General features: G+C 44.5%; 3 protein-coding genes and 2 pseudogenes across 8 annotated transcripts; 1 reads left to right on the forward strand and 4 right to left on the reverse strand.

Moving 5' to 3' along the window:
- Positions 1-1,912: 1,912 nt before the first annotated feature.
- Positions 1,913-3,468, reverse strand: LOC116546552 (uncharacterized protein C2orf16-like). Of its 2 annotated transcripts, XM_032272778.1 has the most exons (2): positions 2,095-3,468; positions 1,917-2,052 (listed from the first exon to the last, which is right to left on the reverse strand). In XM_032272778.1, exons 1-2 carry the CDS (start codon positions 3,392-3,394, stop codon positions 1,940-1,942), a joined length of 1,413 nt encoding a protein of 470 aa, XP_032128669.1. In that variant the 5' UTR covers positions 3,395-3,468; the 3' UTR covers positions 1,917-1,939. The 2 variants fall into 2 exon arrangements, with proteins under 2 accessions (XP_032128668.1, XP_032128669.1); XM_032272777.1 differs by having other exon boundaries at positions 1,913-3,468.
- A 534-nt stretch (positions 3,469-4,002) lies between these two features.
- LOC116546549 (uncharacterized protein C2orf16-like) lies at positions 4,003-10,311 on the reverse strand. 3 transcript variants are annotated; one of them, XM_032272776.1, is made up of 5 exons: positions 10,129-10,311; positions 7,430-7,484; positions 7,145-7,240; positions 5,102-6,818; positions 4,003-4,545 (listed from the first exon to the last, which is right to left on the reverse strand). In XM_032272776.1, the coding sequence occupies exons 2-5, from the start codon at positions 7,456-7,458 to the stop codon at positions 4,036-4,038; spliced, it is 2,352 nt and encodes a 783-aa protein (XP_032128667.1). In that variant the 5' UTR covers positions 7,459-7,484; positions 10,129-10,311; the 3' UTR covers positions 4,003-4,035. The 3 variants fall into 3 exon arrangements, with proteins under 3 accessions (XP_032128667.1, XP_032128665.1, XP_032128666.1); XM_032272774.1 differs by having other exon boundaries at positions 5,102-7,484; XM_032272775.1 differs by lacking the exon at positions 10,129-10,311 and having other exon boundaries at positions 5,102-7,496.
- LOC116546550 lies at positions 8,071-10,028 on the reverse strand (annotated as a pseudogene). The gene has a single exon (XR_004266759.1). The product of XR_004266759.1 is annotated as a T-complex protein 1 subunit beta pseudogene (transcript).
- Positions 10,312-14,370: 4,059 nt separating the features above from the next.
- LOC116546553 lies at positions 14,371-15,786 on the forward strand (annotated as a pseudogene). The gene has a single exon (XR_004266760.1). The product of XR_004266760.1 is annotated as a serine/threonine-protein kinase 16 pseudogene (transcript).
- Positions 15,787-16,581: 795 nt separating this feature from the next.
- LOC116546554 (tubulin alpha-4A chain) lies at positions 16,582-18,146 on the reverse strand. Its single transcript, XM_032272780.1, has one exon. It carries the CDS (start codon positions 18,084-18,086, stop codon positions 17,199-17,201), a length of 888 nt encoding a protein of 295 aa, XP_032128671.1. The 5' UTR covers positions 18,087-18,146; the 3' UTR covers positions 16,582-17,198.
- Between the last annotated feature and the right edge of the window lie 6 nt (positions 18,147-18,152).

Consider the following 18,152-nt stretch of genomic DNA (forward strand, 5'->3'; position numbering starts at 1 on the left):
GGGCCACATGATTTCACACTTCTCAACTGTAACCCAGACTTCAAATAAATAGTTTTGGACCCTGGCAACTGATGTTCCTGGAGTGATGTCAAAGGTGGTACACTTTGGAGCTTTTGCCTTGGAGTCAACTCAGATGACTTCACATCTCTTAATTGTACTGAAGGTTTCAATTCTACAGGTGTGACAGCTCGATTGTGAACCACATTTTAGCATAGATTTCATATGTTGGAACTCAGGTACTGGTATCCACTGCACAGATTTCACACTTGCAAGCTGTGAGTCTTAGTTTGACTCCATAGTTTTTACCCCTTGAAGCTGTGGCTCTGAGGTTGATGCCAGAATTTTCCCTTTCGGCAACTGTGGTCCTTGGGACAACTTAGGAGTTTTCACAAACTGCAACAGTGGCCCACAAACTCCACAGGTTTTGCACCTTGAATTTTTGGCCCTAGAATCAGTTCAGATGATTTTACACCTCCTGACTCTACGGAGGATTTCAACTCTGCAGGTTTGACACCTCGAGATTGTGAACAAAGATTCAGCCCTCCAGTTTTTACATCTTGGAACTCAGGTCCTGGTATTCACTGCACGGATTTTGCACTTCCAAGCCGTGAGTTTTGGTTTAACTCCACAGTTTTCACACCTTGAAGTTGTGGCTCTGAGCTTGATGCTGGAATTTTCCTTTTTTGCAGCTGTGGTCCTTGAGACAACTCAGGAGCTTTCACACAGTGCAACTGTGACCCAAGGTTAAACTCCATAGATGTTGCACTTTGAAGTTTTGGCCATAGAGGCAGTTGAGATGACTTTACACCTCCTGATTCTATGGAAGGCTTCAACTCTGCAGGTTTGACACCTCGAGACTGTGAACCAAGATTTAACGCTATCAATTTTACACCTTGGAATTCAGGTCCTAGTATCTGCTGCAGAAGTTTCACACTGCCAAGTTGTGGGTCTTGGTTTAACTCCACAGTTTGCAAATCTTGAAGTTGTGGCTCTGAGGTTGATGCCAGTATTCTTCCTTTTTGCAGCTGAGGTCCTGAAGACAACTCAGAGATTTTTATACACTGCATCTGTGGCCCAAGGTTAAACTCCATCGGTTTTGCACCTTGAAGTTTTGGCGCTAGAACCAATTTAGATGCTATCATATCTCCCAACTGTACAGAAAGTTTCAACTCTGCAGGTTTGACACTTCGAGACTGTGGCCCAAGATTTAGTCCTACAGATTTTACACCTTGGAACTCAGGTCTTGTTATCCACTGAACAGATTTAATTCTTCCAAGCTCTGGCTCTTTAACTCCACAATTTTCACACTTTGAAGCTGTGAATTTGCAGTTGAGCCCAAGGGTTTTGCTTGGTGCAACTGTGGTCCTGGGGTCAACCTGGGAGATTTCAGACTTTGCAACTGTGGTTCATGTTTGAACTCTTTAGCTTTTATATCTTGCGTATTTGGTTCTGGAGTCAATTCTGATGATTTTATACCTTTTGACCGTAGGTCAGACTTGAGGTCTACAGATTTTATACCTTCAGATTTTGACTCTGGAATTAACTCCAAAGACATTACACTTTCTGACTCAGACCCTCTCTTTACTTGCTCAAAATTCACACATTGCTGCTCTGATGAGTTTATAGATATCTGACCATCCTGTTCCAGCTCAAGGGTTAAATCCACAGGTTTTACTTCTTCAAACTCTTGTCCTCTGTTTATATTCACAAACTTTACTACCAGTCTTTTCTGCCTTGGGGCAAACTTTACAGATTTTACACATTGCAGATGTGGATCTTGAGTCTTTATAGATTTTAAACTTCGAAGCTTTAAACATGGAGTAATCTCCACAAATTTCATATCTTGCATTTGTGGGACTGAAGTCAGTTCCTCAGGTTTCTTGCTTTGTAGCTGAGGCCTCTGAAGTGTCTCCATAGATTTAACCCCTTGAAGCAATGGCTATGGTGCAAAAGCCATAGACTTCTCACCTGGCATCTTTAGCCCAAATTTTAATTTTGCAGCTTTCATATCTTGCAGCTGTGTACCTGGGACCAACTCCTCAGTTTTAAAATCTTGAATTCTTGAGCCTGGAGTCAACTCCACAGACTTTACACCTTGAAGCTCTGAATTAGGGATGAATTCCACAGCTCTGACATCTTCTCTCTGTGACCCTAAGGTTATCGCCACAGATTTCCCACCTTCCAGCTGTGGACTTGGAGATATTTCCATAGATTTCATCCCTTCCAGGCATGGTCCTGGAGTTAAGGTCACAGATTTCATATCCGCTAATTGTGACCCTGAGGTCAGCAACTCAGACTGGAGCTTTGAGCCTGGGGTTACCTCCTCAAGTTTTACACCTCCTGCCTGTGGCTCTGGGGTTAACATCACAGATTTGACATCTTCCAATTCTGGCTCTGGTGTTAACTGCCTAGTTTTCATATCTCCCAAATGCGGCCCTGGGATTAAGTCCACAGATTTCATATCTTCTAGCTGTGGCTCTGGGGTTAGCTTTTCAGATCTGAAACCTTGAAGTTTTAAGACTGGGCTCTCCTCCACAGGATTTACATCTTGGAGCTCCGGTCCTTGTATCAATCCAGAAGATATCATACCTTGTAACTGTGGTTTTCTGGTCAACTCAGAATGATTTACACTGAGCAACTGTGGCCCCAGAGTCAACTCCATGGATTCTGCACCTGGCATTTGTGGCTCTGAGACTAATTTACTGGAAACTTCAACTTCAAGGCTTGGCACTTGATTGCCTACTGCATATTTTACATCTTGAAACAGTGGCTCTGGTACTAACAACTCAGGCTTAACCCCTTGCCCCTCTGGCCCTGGAGCCATTGCCATAGGCGGTACCCCTTGCATCTCTGTCCCTGGGGTCAACTCTAAAAATTGTACACATTGTAGCTGTGGCCCTGAGTTTAACTCTAAAGATTTCACACCCTGAGGTTGAGTTCCTGGTACTAAATCAAAAATGTTGATATCTTGTAGCTGCAGCTCTGGGTTAAGCCCTTCCTGTTTCATACTTTGAGTTCCTTGAGACATCTTTGCTAGTTTGGAATCTTGCAGCCCTAACTCTGGGACCACCTCTACAGAATTCACACTATGAAACGCTGATCCTGGAGTTTGATCCCCAAATTTGATACCTTGCAGCTTTGGCTTTGAAGTCAATTCAGAAAATCTGAGATATTGCTGCCAAGGCCCTAAGTTTACTTCCTCAGATTTTACACTTTGAGATGGTAGTTCTAAGGTTGATTTTGCAGATTTCATACTGTGAAACTGTGATTCTTCAGGAGACAGAACAGATTTCATGTCTTCAACGTATGGCCCTTGGCTTAACTGCAAAGATGACTCCGGCACAAAACCTAGAGACTTTATATCTTCAGGCTGAGCTCCTGGTGTCATCTGCATATGTTGGAAACCTTGATGCTTTGACCCTGGGATCAAATCAGAAAATCTGACATCTTGCAAGCCTAGTCCTGGGTTTAGTTCCACAAATTTCACACCTTGAGGTTGTGGTTCTGGAGTCAGCTGTAAAAATTTGACACTTTGAGGTGTTAGGTCTGGAATAAAATCTGATGATTTGATGTCCTGAACTGGGGAATCTGACAATTCATCCTATTTCACACCATAATGTAGGGGTCGTGAGATTAAATCTACAGGTTTTTCTCCTTGAAGAAGTGGCCCTGGAAATACCTTTGAAAATCTGACACTTTGCAACTGTGGCCCTGGGGTCATTCCAGAAGATTTGACATTTGGCTGACGTGGGCCTAGATTTATATCCACAGATTTTACATCTTGGAGCTCTGCCCTCTTAGTCAAATCCTCCAATGGCATACTTTGTAGCAGTATCTCTCGTATCATCTCCTCTGATCCTACCACTCATATAGTTGACTGTTGGATTAAATTCATGTTTCATATCTTGCAACTGTGACTCTAGATCCAACTGCATAGACTTTCCTCCCTGGATCTGTGGCCCTGGGGTCAGGTTGATAACATGTGGTTTTGGTTTTGTAATTAACTTTTTAGATACTATCACTAATGGAGATGACTCACTGGTTAACTCCACAGATTTCAAGTTTTGCAGTTAGTGGCTCTGATTTCTCATATTGCATGCCTGGTCCTGGAGTCAACTCCAGAACTCCTGTTTCTGAATCTGGTGGTACTGGGATAACTCCCCAGGTCTTACCAACTTGAGGCAATGCCAACCCCACAGTTTCTGTGTCTTTATATTCTGACATGGAGGGTGCCTCTGACAACTTAGTAATTTCTGAACATGGCCCTAGATTGCAATGAACAAACCTCATATGGGACTGTGGCTCTGTGGTCAACACCTCTGATTTCACACTTTGTATCTCTGATCCTGATATCAAATCCAGAGATTCTTTTGTTGTGTGTTGTGACACTGGAGTTTCCCCCATTGCTTTTCCAAGTTGGTGCATTGTCTTAAGAGTATCTTGGAATGACACTGAGCTCATCTCCACAGATTCTGAAATTTGGCTCAGTGGCCCTGGGGTAGTTCCTAAAGATGGTTGGGTCAACCCAATAGATTTTTCCACTTGGTGACAAGTGTCAGAGGTCAACTTTGCTTCTTTTTCTTGATATCCTGGCTCTGAGATCATCTCTAAAGATTCTGAGGCTTGACGCCATTGGGTCAATCTTTCAGGCTCTGTGTCTTGATCATTTGGTTTGGGGCTCATCTCTGCAGCTTTTACTGCCTGAAGCTCTGTCCCTTTGGCCAATTCCCCATATTTCACACCTTGCACACGTGTCTCAGGAATTAACCTCCTACATTCTACCATTTGAGGAGTTTTCACATCTTCAAGTAATAGTACTGGGGCTATCTTCTCAGATCTGACATCTTGTAACCATGTCTTTGGGGTCAACTCCGCAGATTTTGTGTCTTCCATTGGTAGTCTTAGTGTCAATGCCACAGTGTTTATATCTTGGAACTCTGGTGGCAGGACCAGATGAACAGATCTTCTACCTTGCAACTGTGAACCTGGGGTCAAACCCCTAGATTCTGTAACATGTGGCTGTGCTGGTGGAATTATCCCCATGGAATCCATGGCTTGGAATAGTGCTACTGGAGTTAACTCTCGCACAATGCATGACTTCATGTAATGGTGCTGAGATCACTTCCGATGATTTTGTGTCTTGACATATTGGCCCTGGAATAGTCTTTCCTTGTTCCATGACTTGACTTTGTGATCCTGAGGTCATGCCAACTGATTCCATGACTTTATGCTGTGGCCCTGGCATCATTTCCACAGTTTCCATAACTGCACATTGTGGCCTTGGATTCATCTCCTCTGGTTTTGTGACTTGATAGTTCAATAATGTGTTCATCTTCACTGACTCTATGGCTTCATGATGTGGTGTTGGAGTCATTCCCACTGATTCTATATGTGGATGTGACTTGTTAATCATCCCCATAGAATCCATAACTTGAAGCAGTGCTATAGGAGTTACTTTCTTATTATCTGTGACTTGATTCAGTAATCTTGTGGCCATCCTCTCTGATTCCACAACTTGGTGCTTTGGCCTTGGGGCTGCCTCCATTGACTGAATGACTTGATTTGGTGGTTTGGGGGTTATAGTCATTGTTTTCATAGTTTCCATTGGTTTCACAACTTGACTTGGCAGCTGTGGGAACAAACCCACGGATTCTGAATGTGATCCTGGGATCATCCCCATTGAATCCATGACCCGAAGTAATGCCAATGGAGTTACCTTTATGCTGTCCTTGACTTGATATGGTAGACTTGGTGTCAAATCAACATTAGTCACTTGTGTCTTGTGCTGCTGTATCCTTTTTTCTGGAAAATCTATGACCCTCTTCTCTACACTAAGCTCTAGTATGTGTTTTGGCTCTTTCTTCAGTAAAGCAGTTTCCTCTGGAATTACATTAACTCCTAAACTTCTTGGAGGTAGAGTGCCCACTGATGTAACTAAAGGCATGGATCCAAGGATTTGGGGGCCATCCCCAGGCTGTAACTGCTTGCCTGAAATAAGTGACTGTGAAAGTTTTGTTTCTGTGCTATTTGTTCCAGATCCCACTTCAGCATTCACAAGAAGCGGAAATGATGGAAGGTCTGGGGAATTTTTGTTAATATTTTGCTCAGTGTTTTGATGAATGGGCATAGATAACCGAGTTTGGAGTTTATTTGATTCAGCAACTCCTCTTTGTACTTCAGTTAAATAATTGAGCATTGCCCATGATTTCCTCACAGGTAAAGGTACTGTTTGCTGCTGCAAAGTGAAAACCTTCTCAGACATATGTCCTTCTAGCTCCCTTCTGACCGAAGGAGAGAGCTTGAACGGAGCCCACCTTGGAAGTTGTGGTCTCTCCTTGGAAACAGAATTTGGCTCATGATCTGATGTCAAATGACTCTTGCTCCTTCTCTCTTCTTTTTTTTTCCTTTTTTGTTTGCAGATATTTAGAGGCTCGGAAATAGAGTTGATGAAAGAGCTCTGAGATTGTAAGGGTGAAAGTTCTGTCAAATTCTGAAAATGTTTTGATTTCTGGGGCTCTGATAGCTTAAAAGGAGACAGGGTTGTGCCTTGGTTCCTGAATACGGATGACTGCCTTTTGTGGGAAATAGGTAAACTATGGCTCTGGTATTCCCAAGTTGTTCCTTCAGAAAAGACAGGAAGATGACACAGACTGGAGTTACTGCATGGTGATCTAAAGGAGATGCTGTGGTCAGTAGAATGTGTTGCTTTCTTATAGTCACAACAGTGTAGAACAGTCTTCTGAGCCACAAGAACAGAGGAGGTAGAGGAAGAAATTGTATCCTGTGGTTCAGGCAAATCCTGTTCCATAAGCCTTGATCTAAGAAATAAAGAGAAATGTTTCCGTTTGCATTGAAATAGGAAAAGGAAAAAAGTGGCCATTTCAAATGCAAAATATTTTTGGCCTGAAGGAGAATTGGGAAAAAAAAAAAAAAGTTTCTTCCCCCAACATCGGTTACTTATAGAAAGAATTACTCTACCAGGATAAAGGGAGGAAACTGTTCCCATTCCACCCAGAAATGACCCTTCAACCAGTTTAAACCCAGAACTTCCTCCACAGACAAAATGAACTCTGTCCCTCCCTCCTTCCTCCCTTTTAAAACCTCTACCACCTTCAGTCCTCACCCAGAAACTACAATGCCTGACCTTGTGCTTTCCAGGTGTCGGAAGATCTGTTGAAGACTCCGCTCCATTGACCAGAGTATATAGTCCTGGGTCCAGTCCCCAGGGAGTTCTGAAACACTGGATGCAACATTGTATGTCAATGTAATTGAAGTCTCATTAAAATACCAGTAAGGAAAACAGTAAGAGATTTAACTTAGAAAAGAGAAAGCTATCATAGTGAAGGAAGTAAAACAGGGTACCAGGTACTTTATTTCTAACTTTCACAGAGTTTATCAGTAGAATTGGCTGAAGACAGGCTTTACTCACCACGTCAGGTTAGCTTCAGTGCAAGCCATCCTGAGGGTTTCTTCCCACTGTGGATCTGGGAGAAGAGGTGAAGAATCTATCAACATCATGATTATTGACATCATTTCGTCCAACCCCCTCTTTTTGCAAATAAGGAAATAAAGATGAAGTTATGCCCAAGATCATGAAGCTAATTAGTGGTAGATCTCAGACTTAACCCATCTCAACATTTTTCAAAAAGCTACACTGCTTCCATCATACATGCTGCCTTCATCATACAGTAGATGTAAGCTATATACATTGGGAAGAATAGGAATAATCATAGTAATAAGCAGTGGGAGTAGGGGAAAGAGAGGCCACAATACATATCTTTTCCTCCAAAGGAGTCTATTCAGTATCTATGGTGGGGGAAAAAAGATAGGGAAACTTCCCTCACCAAACTCTTGGTAGTTAACCTTTGTCCATTTTATAATCTCACCAAGTTTCCTCCCCAATTCCTTGGGACTTGAACAAAAGGAGCTGAGGAGAGGAAGCATGAGGAAAGGAACCATGGAGCTGTATAGATACAGCTCTTTTTTTTTTCTAATCTTATGACAGATTAACATACATCTCTTTAGACATGGAGATGCTAGAAGAAGCACACTTCTTCCATTTACATCCTCTTTTTCTTTTTTTTTTTTTTAATTGTTCAAATTTTTATTTTAATGCACAGTATGAGAAATGAACTTTTAAATCAAGTGATTTGTATGGAAAATTACGTGGCAAATAAATTAGACCCATGTTAAAAGAGAAGGTCAGTTAAATGTCCAAATTTAAGGATATAATGGGCACTGATAAACAGATTGCACTGTCTTCTTTAAGAGGCTATCTTTCAAACACAACTTTGCTAGAAACTGGTCCAGTGATCAACAGCACATGGGAATGCTTAACAAGGGTGGTGATCAGGGACATGTTTCCTGGGTGCCGCTTTGATGATGTTGTCCACACACAGAATCACCTCTGCTGCTTCAGCTGCACTTAGAAGAACTTGACGCTTTACTTGAAAACTTTCTGTTATACCCAGGAGAGCCATATCTCCAATGGTGCCTTCCCTCATATCCAGTCCAGCAGTGGTATTGCCTTCACTGTGAGCAGCTCTGAGCTGTGCCACTAGGTCTGCACTGTCATAGCCTGCGTTGTCAGCTATGACGGTTGGCAACATTCTCAGTGCTTTAGCATAAGACTCCATTGCAACAGCTTCTTTGCCTGGTGTTCTATTGGCAAGCTGTGTCACAGCATGAGCCATCAACATCTCCGAACAGCCTCCTCCATAAACTGTTCTAGAGTCCTTTACAGTTTGTGCAAGAACACAAAGAGCGTCATGCAAAGATCTTTCAGCTTCATCTAAAATTTGTTGAGTGGCACCACATAAAACAAGGGTACAAGCCTCACCAAGGGCAACCCCAGAAAAGTGAACGAGTTTGTCTTCTCCAATCATGACTTCCTCAATAAGTTTGCAACTTCCAAGCTTTACCAATTCTGGGTGATCAAAGGTAGAGGCAATTTCACCACCTGTGACAAGAGCTAGGCATTCCACACCTGCAAAATCTGCATGCTCAATAGCCATGACGCCAGCAGCACCGAAGAGCTGTTCAGGATAATTATAAATTAACTGCCTGTTAATGAAGCAATTTATTCCATGCTTAAGAATACGTTCAACTTTCTCCTTCATTTTTTCCTTTTCTGCATGTTCTATTTCTGCAACCTTTGCTGTAGAATCAACTCTTACCCGGGAACCAAATATCTTTATTTTGTCTGTATCCATACCAGTATTTGCAATAAGAATTTTAGCATTTTCAATTCGTTTTGGTTGATTTACTCCAATTTTCTTATCCAACAGAAAGACTTCATCTAAATAGGAATCTGCCAAACTTCCTCCTAGCTTCTTGATAATATGAATTGCCTCCAGGTTGCCAGAGCCTTTCAGTCTGAGAACCGCTTCTACAGCTAATTTCGTAAAGTGGTCTTTGTGATGAGTAAGAAGTTTTGAGGATAACGTTGTGCCCGCAATATTCATTAAATCTTGACGGAATTTAACTTCATCGGAACCATGATCAACTGCAGAACTCAACAGAGCCTCTCTTGCAGCCTTTGTGGCTTCTCTCCAACCCGCTATGATGGTCTGTGGATGAATCTTTTTTGCAATTAAAGATTCTGCTTCCCTTAATAATTCTGCTGCTAAAACGGTAACAGAGGTAGTGCCATCACCAACTTCATCATCTTGAACCCTTGACATATCAACTAAAATTTTAGCTGCTGGATTGTCAACACCAATGTTTTTTAGAATAGCGGCACCATCATTGGTTACCATAAGAGAGGCATCTCGTCCACTGCTTAGAAGAATTTTGTCCATGCCTTTGGGTCCCAAGGTGCTCTTTACCAAGTCTCCAATGGCGATGGCACCAATAAAAGAAGACAGACGAGCTGTCTCTGCTCTCTCTTCATCAGCTCCTGCCTTGAAGATGTTAACAGGTGTAAGGAAAAGGGACGCCATGGTTCTGAGGGATTCCGCACGCAAGTGGATCCCTTCACAACTCGTGCTCCGGGGCCGACAGACAGGAGCTACATCCTCTTTTTCAACCTCCCTCCACCTGCTATTTAAGGCTAGAGTCATAAGGCAGACCCATAATTGGTCTGTCATTAACCTGGAACTGAAGAGTAAAGAATAGAATCATTCTAACCTGTTAATTTCTGGATCTTTTTCCATCTATGGTGCTTTGAAGTCTAGAGAAGCATAAAAAGAAAATCAGATTATGTTCTAGGTTAGAGACTTTATTGATAGCACATCTCACCTTTTAGATATCAGATATTGATACATCTCATGTATCAGATATTGATAGAATTGGCACCCATAACCATATATAAATACTGTAACAAACATAAATGTCAGGAAATATAGAGGATAGTGATTAACTTCCTAAGACAGAAGGGAAGGATTACTCAAGAAGTTGCATTTGTACTGGAGTTTAAAGAATCAGCACAAGACTTTTAGGTGAAGAAAAAGTATTTCAGGCAAGTGGGAACCTCCCTGAGTTCAGCATGTCATGAAGGTCAGGTGCACTTTTGCTAAGTAGTGGGAGATGCTAGGCTGACAAGGTAGATGGAAGCCAGGTTATGCCTAATGGTAAAATTTTAATTTTATTCTATAGTTCAAAAACTCCCAGGGTTTTTGCAAAATGTTCCAGGTCATTTTAAAGGCAGTAATGACATTTGTTACCATTTCAAGTAAAATAAATTTTTTTTGAGACAGAGTCTTGTTCTGTCACGTAGGCTGGAGTGCAGTGGCGTGATCTCAGCTCACTGCAACTTCCACCTCCTGGGTTCAAGCAATTCTCCTGCCGCAGCCTCCCGAGTAGCTGGGATTACAGGCATGTGGCACCATGCCTGGCTAATTTTTGTATTTTTAGTAGAAACGGGGTTTTGCCTCATTGGCCAGGCTGGTCTCAAACTCCTGACCTCAGGTGATCCGCCTGCCTCGGCCTCCCAAAGTGCTAGCTGGGATTACAGGCGTGAGCCACCACTCCCAGCACAGCAGCCTTTTAATACCGAATTAAGCTTCTCAAAAAAGAGTAAGGGAAATCGTTACAGGCCAAAAATAAGGAGAAAAGTGAAAAACGTGAGGTGGAAAATCATCTGATATTTCAATGCCCTACATCATTTGTAGCGTCAGTCAGAAGGGATTTGGGTTAACAACAAAGTAGGAGCAAAAGACAAGGCCCATGTGAAGTGTGTATTTGAAATTGAGGCCCTGGGAAAAAGTCAGAATTCTCAAAGTGCCACGTGTTTAGTGGAAAGGTGGCTAGGAAAAAATCTGCCCATCACAAGAAAATCTGTACTCTAGGTGGGGGAAAAAAAAACAAACCCTTCTCTGAGAATTTTAACCATGAGTCTATACTCAAACTGGCTCGGCATTCTAATTAAACCCACTGTGTAACAAGGAACCCTCGAACTGAAAATAAAAGTGGAGTGAACCTGGGTTGGTAATGCTTTAGGGTAAAAGATGAAAGTAAATGTGAATCTCCTTGGAAATTAAAAAGAAGTAGAAGTGGTCAGGTGCAGTGGCTGATGACCATAATCCAGCATTTTGGGAGGCTGAGGCAGGAGGAACCCTTGTGCCCAGAAGGGTTTGAGATCAGCCTGGGCAACATGTGAGACCCTGTTTCTACAAAAAATAAAAAATAATTATAAAAAATTAGCCGGGGTGGCCAGGCGCGGTGGCTCACACCTGTAATCCCAGCACTTTGGGAAGCTGAGACAGACAGATCACTTGGGGTTGGGAGTTCCAGACCAGCCTGGCCAACATGGTAAAACCCCATCTTTACTAAAAACACAAAAATCAGCCATGCATGGTGGTGCATGCCTGTAATCCCAACTACTCAGGAGGCTGAGGCAGGAGAATCACTTGAACCCGGGAGGTGAAGGTTGCAGTGAGCCAAGATCATTTCACTGCACTCCAACCTGGGCAACAGAGCAAGAGTCTGTCTCAAAAAAAAAAAAAAAAAATTAGCCGGGTGTGATGGTGTATGCCTGTGGTCCCAGATACTTGGGTGGCTCAGGTAGGAGGATCTCTTGAACCCAGGAGGTGAAGGCTGCAGTGAGTTGTGATCCTGCCACTGCACTCTCCAGCCTGAGTGACACAGCAGGATGCTGTCAGAAAAAAGAGAAAGAATGAATGAATGAATAAAAGAAAGAAAGAGAAAAGAGAGAGAGAGGAGGAAGAAGAAAACAGTTTGAATAAGTACACTTAATAATGTGAAAACTCTGATAAAATAAATTCCTAGAAAAAATATATGATACCAAAATTGGGCAAAAAGGAATAGATCATTTGAGTAGACCAGTAAGTATGAAAGCTGTTGAAATGATAATCAGACATTCTTCATCAGACATAATAAAATAATTCACCAAGGTTTCTGAATACCAGAACGACTTACAAATATCAATAACATTACTATAGTAAAAACTATAAAAATATTATTTAAAATAATAAAAGATATTCTTCACAATAGCAATAAAAAATGATAAAAGTAGCAAGGTGTTAAGTAAACGAAGAATACAGAAGACTTCCATGTAGAAAACTATAAAATGCTAATAAAAGACATAGAAGAGGATAAGAATAAATGGAGAGATAGTCCAAGCTCTTGGTTGGAATAACTTGAAATTACAAAGATGTCATTATTCCCCAAATTAATTTTTTTTAAGACAGTCTTGCTCTGTCAGCCAGGCTAGAGTGCAGTGGTGTGATCTCGGCTCACTGCAACCTTCGCGTCCTGGGTTCAAGCAATTCTCCTGCCTCAACTGCCCAAGTAGCTAGGACTACAGGTGTGCACCACCAGCCCTGGCTAATTTTTGTATTTTGAGTAGAGACAGGGTTTCACCATGTTGGCCAAGCTGGTTTTGAATTCCTGACCTCATGATCCACCTGCCTTGGCCTCCCAAAGTGCTAGGATTACAGGTGTGAGCCACCACGCCCAGCCAAATTAAATTACGTGTGTGTGTGTGTGTCTGTATATAGACATATATATATTTTTTTTAGTTTATTTATTTATTTATTTATTTATTTATTGAGACAGGGTCTTGCTCTATTGCCTAGGCTGGAGTACAGTGGCATGATTCACTACAGCCTCGACATCCTGGGCTCAAGTAATTCTGCCTCAGCCTCCCACGTAGCTGGGACTACGGGTGCATGACCCCACACCTGGCTAATGTTTTTTATTTTTATTTTTTGTAGAGACAAGCTCTCATTATGTTGCTCAGGCTTAAATAATATTTTAATGCATTCCCAATTCATATTTCATTTGGAATGTTTCAAGAACTTGTTAAATGCTCTAAAATTAATATGACAGAATAAAGGTCTACTAATAGCTAAATCAACCTTAAAAAGAAGAGCAAAGGAGTGACTTACTGTACCAAACAGCAAACACACAAAACACTAAGACAAAGCTGTAGGAAATAAAAACAGGAACAAATAGACCAATGAAACAGATAGAGAGCTCGGAGACAAACATGTATACATGGCAACTTCTTATAATAAAGGGTGTTCCACAAATCAATGGGAAAATGATTGTTTAGCAAACAGTGATGAGAGCCAGGCACGGCGACTCACACCTAAATCCCAGCACTTTGGGAGGCCAAGGCAGGCAGATTGTTTGAGCTCAGGAGTTCCAGACCAGCCTGGGCAATATGGGGAAACCCCATCTCCACAAAAAATACAAAAAATTAGCCAGGCGTGGTGGCACATGCCTGTGGTCCCAGCTACTCGGGAGGCTTAGGTGGGAGGGTCACTTGAGCCTGGGAGGCGGAGGTTGCAGTGAGCTGAGATGGTATCATTGCACTCCAACCTGAGTGAAAGAGTGAAACCCTGTCTTAAAAAAAAAAATAGGCCGGGTGCGGTGGCTCACGCCTGTAATCCCAGCACTTTAGGAGGTCGAGGTGGGAGGATCACGAGGTCAGGAGTTCGAGACCAACATGACCAACATGGTGAAATTCCATCTCTATGTAAAAAAAAAAAAAAAAGAAAAAAAAGAAAAATAAATAAATGGTTATGGGAAAACTGGCTCACTATAGAGAAAAATAAAATTGGATCACTTCCTAATACCACATATAGAGGTGGACAACAAGTATATTAAAAACTAAAATGTGAAATGTAAGACTGGAATATAGAAAAAAAGGTAGGAGTAAATCTTTGTGACCTAAAGCAGAGTCCTTAAGAAAAACTTCAGAAAAATAAACCATAGGCATAATTGCTAAAAGAGAAGAATTTAAATGTTTCTACCATACACAAAACAGATAAGTGAAGATGGCTATGTTAATTCACTTGATTTAGTCAATCCACAATGTAAACATGCAGCAAACCATCACATTATATCCCACAAATGTATACATTAGTATGTCTCAAATTTAAAAATAAAAAAAAATTTTTTTTGAGTGCTGCTTCCGGTCCGTGGCGCTGCGCTCTGGCCGAGCCAGCATGATCCGCTGGGCTCCCGGCGCATCTCCTGGAAGAGCCCACTCACCCTGGACGAGCTCTTCGGTAGCCTCAGATCGTCCTTGAAGAGGATGACTGAGACATTATGGGCCACGCGCTGTGTGTCTGCTCTCGGGGAACTGTCGTCATTGACAATAAGCGCTACCTCTTCATCCAGAAACTGGGGGAGGGTGGGTTCAGCTATGTGGACCTAGTGGAAGGGTTACATGATGGACACTTCTACGCCCTGAAGCGAATCCTGTGTCACCGAGCAGCAGGACCGGGAGGAGGCCCAGCGAGAAGCCGACATGCATCACCTCTTCAGTCACCCCAACATCCTTCACCTTGTGGCTTACTGTCTGAGGGAGCGGGGTGCTAAGCATGAGGCCTGGCTGCTGCTACCATTCTTCAAGAGAGGTACACTGTGGAATGAGATAGAAAGGCTGAAGGACAAAGGCAACTTCCTGACTGAGGATCAAATCCTTCGGCTGCTGCTGGGGATCTGCAGAGGCCTAGAGGCCATTCATGCCAAGAGTTATGCCCACAGAGACCTGAAGCCCACCAATATATTGCTTGGAGATGAAGGGCAGCCAGTTTTAATGGACTTGGGTTCCATGAATCAAGCATGCATCCACGTGGAGGGCTCCCGCCAAGTCCTGACCCTGCAGGACTGGGCAGCCCAGCAGTGCACCATCTCCTACCGAGCCCCAGAACTCTTCTCTGTGCAGAGTCACTGTGTCATCGATGAGCGGACTGATGTCTGGTCCCTAGGCTGCGTGCTATATGCCATGATGTTTGGGGAAGGCCCTTATGACATGGTGTTCCAGAAGGGTGACAGTGTGGCCCTTGCTGTGCAGAACCAACTCAGCATCCCACAAAGCCCCAGGCATTCTTCAGCATTGCGGCAGCTCCTGGCCTCGATGATGACCGTGGACCCACAGCAGCGTCCTCACATTCCTCAACTCCTCAGTCAGCTGGAGGAGCCACAGCCCCCAGCTCCTGGCCAGCACACTACCCAAATCTGAAATAACAGTGGCATGTTGAGAAGGTGATCCCTCATGCCTTAGAAAGAGGTTCCCATCCCTCATTGGAATCTCCCCCCATTCCGTCCAGGACTGCTCTCTTACACTTGGGGGTAGTGGGGTCAGGACAGTCATCTCAGTCCTGCATCCACTCTTCTGCTTTCTTACTTCCAAGAGCAAAACCTGGGCAAGGAGCCTTACTGAATGGGGGTGGGTGGGGGTTGGGAAAAGGGAAACTGCTGGGATATGGAACATGGCTCTGAGTGGGACTGCTGAGCTCATATCATGTTCTGCCTCCAAATCTGGGAGCAGGAGAATGTATAAAGAATAAAGTGGAAACAGGTTGGTGTGGATCTTAGTCTCACTGTCCCTGGAGTGAGAGAAGAGGTGCGGGGCACCTAGAGTCTGGTTGCCATTTCCAGGTGAACAGCCTGGGAAGAAGAGGGACTGGTGCAGAGTCAGCAGTGGTGCGACTTCATTCCATGGAAGGAGGTTGGTTAGCAGTGGACAGTTCTAGTTTGTCTTAGATCAAAACTTAAAGCTTCTTGGGCTTAAGCTGGTGTCTGCCTGTGTCAAAACTGGGACTAAGGCCCCCTAAAAGCACCCAGCTAGTTCTTTCCTTCCTTCACTCCTGGGTTGAGTAGTTGTCAAAGCAGCCCAGCCGGTTTGCCAGGCAAGGGCCTCTGGGTGGAGACACCTGAGGAAGCTTTGGGACAGCTACATTACAATCTCCCATCCTCAGCCTAGGGGCAAGGGGAGTGGAGTGTTTTGGCTCATGTCTCCCTGATGGTTCTAGCTCATACATGGTTAATGATTAATGGGGCAGTGTGGTGTGGCAGTATCCAGCTGCCACTTCTTGCCTACTCTGCTGAGTAAACAGGGGCCCTGTTTTAGCTGGGCGTCAAACCTGTTCCCTAGGGAAGGGCACTGTCCCTGAATCACCAGGGAGGAAAGGCAAGGGCAGGGTTGGCATCTCCTGCTCTTGTGATCCAAGCCTCCTCCCCACAACCATGCCCACCCTCCAGGCTGACATCAGCATGGGGCCTGGGGCTCCTGTTAGCAAAGTTGAAGCTTTCCCCGGGGCCCTAGCAGGAGTCTCCCACCAGCTAGCACCGAGGCTGAGGCCAGAAATAAATCACAAACAGAGGGGAGATGACCTGACTTTTAATGGCACAGCCCCAGCTCCAGCAAAGCAGCAAGACAGGAAGCTATGCAAAGCTGCTCAGAGGTGCAGTAGCACAAACAACTCTCTAGGAGATTGCCTGTTTCCTCCCATCCCCCAAGCTTATGACGTGGCTCCATGCCCAGGAACTCCGGGCCAGCCCAGCCCTGCTCCCAAACCCTCATAATGCAGAGGAGCCTGGGCCAAGCCTTGCTTCCAGAGTTGGTAAATGTAGAGGTGGCAGGAAGAACACGGTAGCAGTCTAACTCCCAAAGACAAACTACTGGATTAAACTTCTACTTGAAAGAAACCGAAGATTCATCCTTCAATAGTTTGTGCCTGGATTTGGTCCTCATTTCCTCCCTATCCCAGGTACCCCTAGGACTTCGATTTAAAGTCCCTGGGGTTATGCTTCCTGGGCCTGGCAAGGACCCCTTGGCAGGTCTCACCTTCAGCCATGGAAGGGGTAAGGATCATTAGCAGCAAACAGTGAGGGCAGCGGCAGCTCAAGCACTCACAGAGGGGACAAGAAACCGTGCAAGGAAACTGTTTATTTCGAAAGGATTTTGCAATAAACATAGTGAACAGGCTCCAGCAGCAGCTTTATTCTTCTCCCTCATCCTCGTCCTCATAGGAGTCGATGCCCACCTCCTCATAATCCTTCTCCAGGGCAGCCATATCCTCACGGGCCTCGGAGAACTCGCCCTCCTCCATGCCCTCACCCACATACCAGTGCACAAACGCCCTCTTGGCATACATCAGGTCGAACTTGTGGTCCAAGCGGGCCCAGGCCTCGGCGATGGCGGTCGTGTTGCTCAGCATGCACACAGCACGCTGCACCTTGGCCAGGTCACCCCCAGGCACCACAGTGGGAGGCTGGTAGTTGATGCCAACCTTGAAGCCAGTGGGGCACCAGTCCACAAACTGAATGCTGCGCTTGGTCTTGATGGCGGCAATGGCAGCATTGACATCCTTGGGCACCACATCTCCACGGTACAGCAGGCAGCAGGCCATGTACTTGCCGTGCCGGGGATCACACTTGACCATCTGGTTGGCAGGCTCAAAGCAGGCATTGGTGATCTCGGCCACCGACAGCTGCTCGTGGTACGCCTTTTCTGCAGAGATGACTGGTGCATAGGTGGCCAGGGGGAAGTGGATGCGAGGGTAGGGCACCAGGTTGGTCTGGAACTCTGTCAGGTCCACATTGAGGGCCCCGTCAAAGCGCAGGGAAGCTGTGATGGAGGAGACGATTTGGCTGATGAGGCGATTGAGGTTGGTATAGGTTGGGCGCTCGATATCTAGATTGCGGCGGCAGATGTCATAGATAGCTTCGTTGTCCACCATGAAGGCACAGTCTGAGTGTTCCAGGGTGGTGTGGGTGGTCAGGATAGAGTTATAGGGCTCGACCACGGCTGTAGACACCTGGGGTGCTGGGTAGATGGAGAATTCCAGCTTGGATTTCTTGCCATAGTCAACAGAGAGCCGCTCCATCAGGAGTGAGGTGAAGCCAGAGCCAGTGCCCCCGCCAAAGCTGTGGAACACCAGGAAGCCCTGAAG

Source organism: Sapajus apella, unplaced genomic scaffold (assembly GCF_009761245.1).
Source record: "Sapajus apella isolate SASKATOON/1434 unplaced genomic scaffold, GSC_monkey_1.0 scaffold1048, whole genome shotgun sequence".
NCBI lineage: Eukaryota > Metazoa > Chordata > Mammalia > Primates > Cebidae > Sapajus > Sapajus apella.

Excerpts from the sequence above, each read along its gene's own strand:
- LOC116546552 (XM_032272777.1), bottom strand. The coding sequence starts at position 3,394 with ATGCAGATGACACCAGGAGCTCAGCCTGAAGATATAAAGTCTCTAGGT.
- LOC116546549 (XM_032272774.1), bottom strand. The coding sequence starts at position 7,006 with ATGGGAACAGTTTCCTCCCTTTATCCTGGTAGAGTAATTCTTTCTATA. Across the intron at positions 4,546-5,101 it reads TGATCTCAGCACCATTACAT|CAAGTGGAAAAATCTATTGG; the intron begins GAAGTCATGCAT and ends GACACTTGTCAC.
- LOC116546554 (XM_032272780.1), bottom strand. The coding sequence starts at position 18,086 with ATGGAGCGGCTCTCTGTTGACTATGGCAAGAAATCCAAGCTGGAATTC.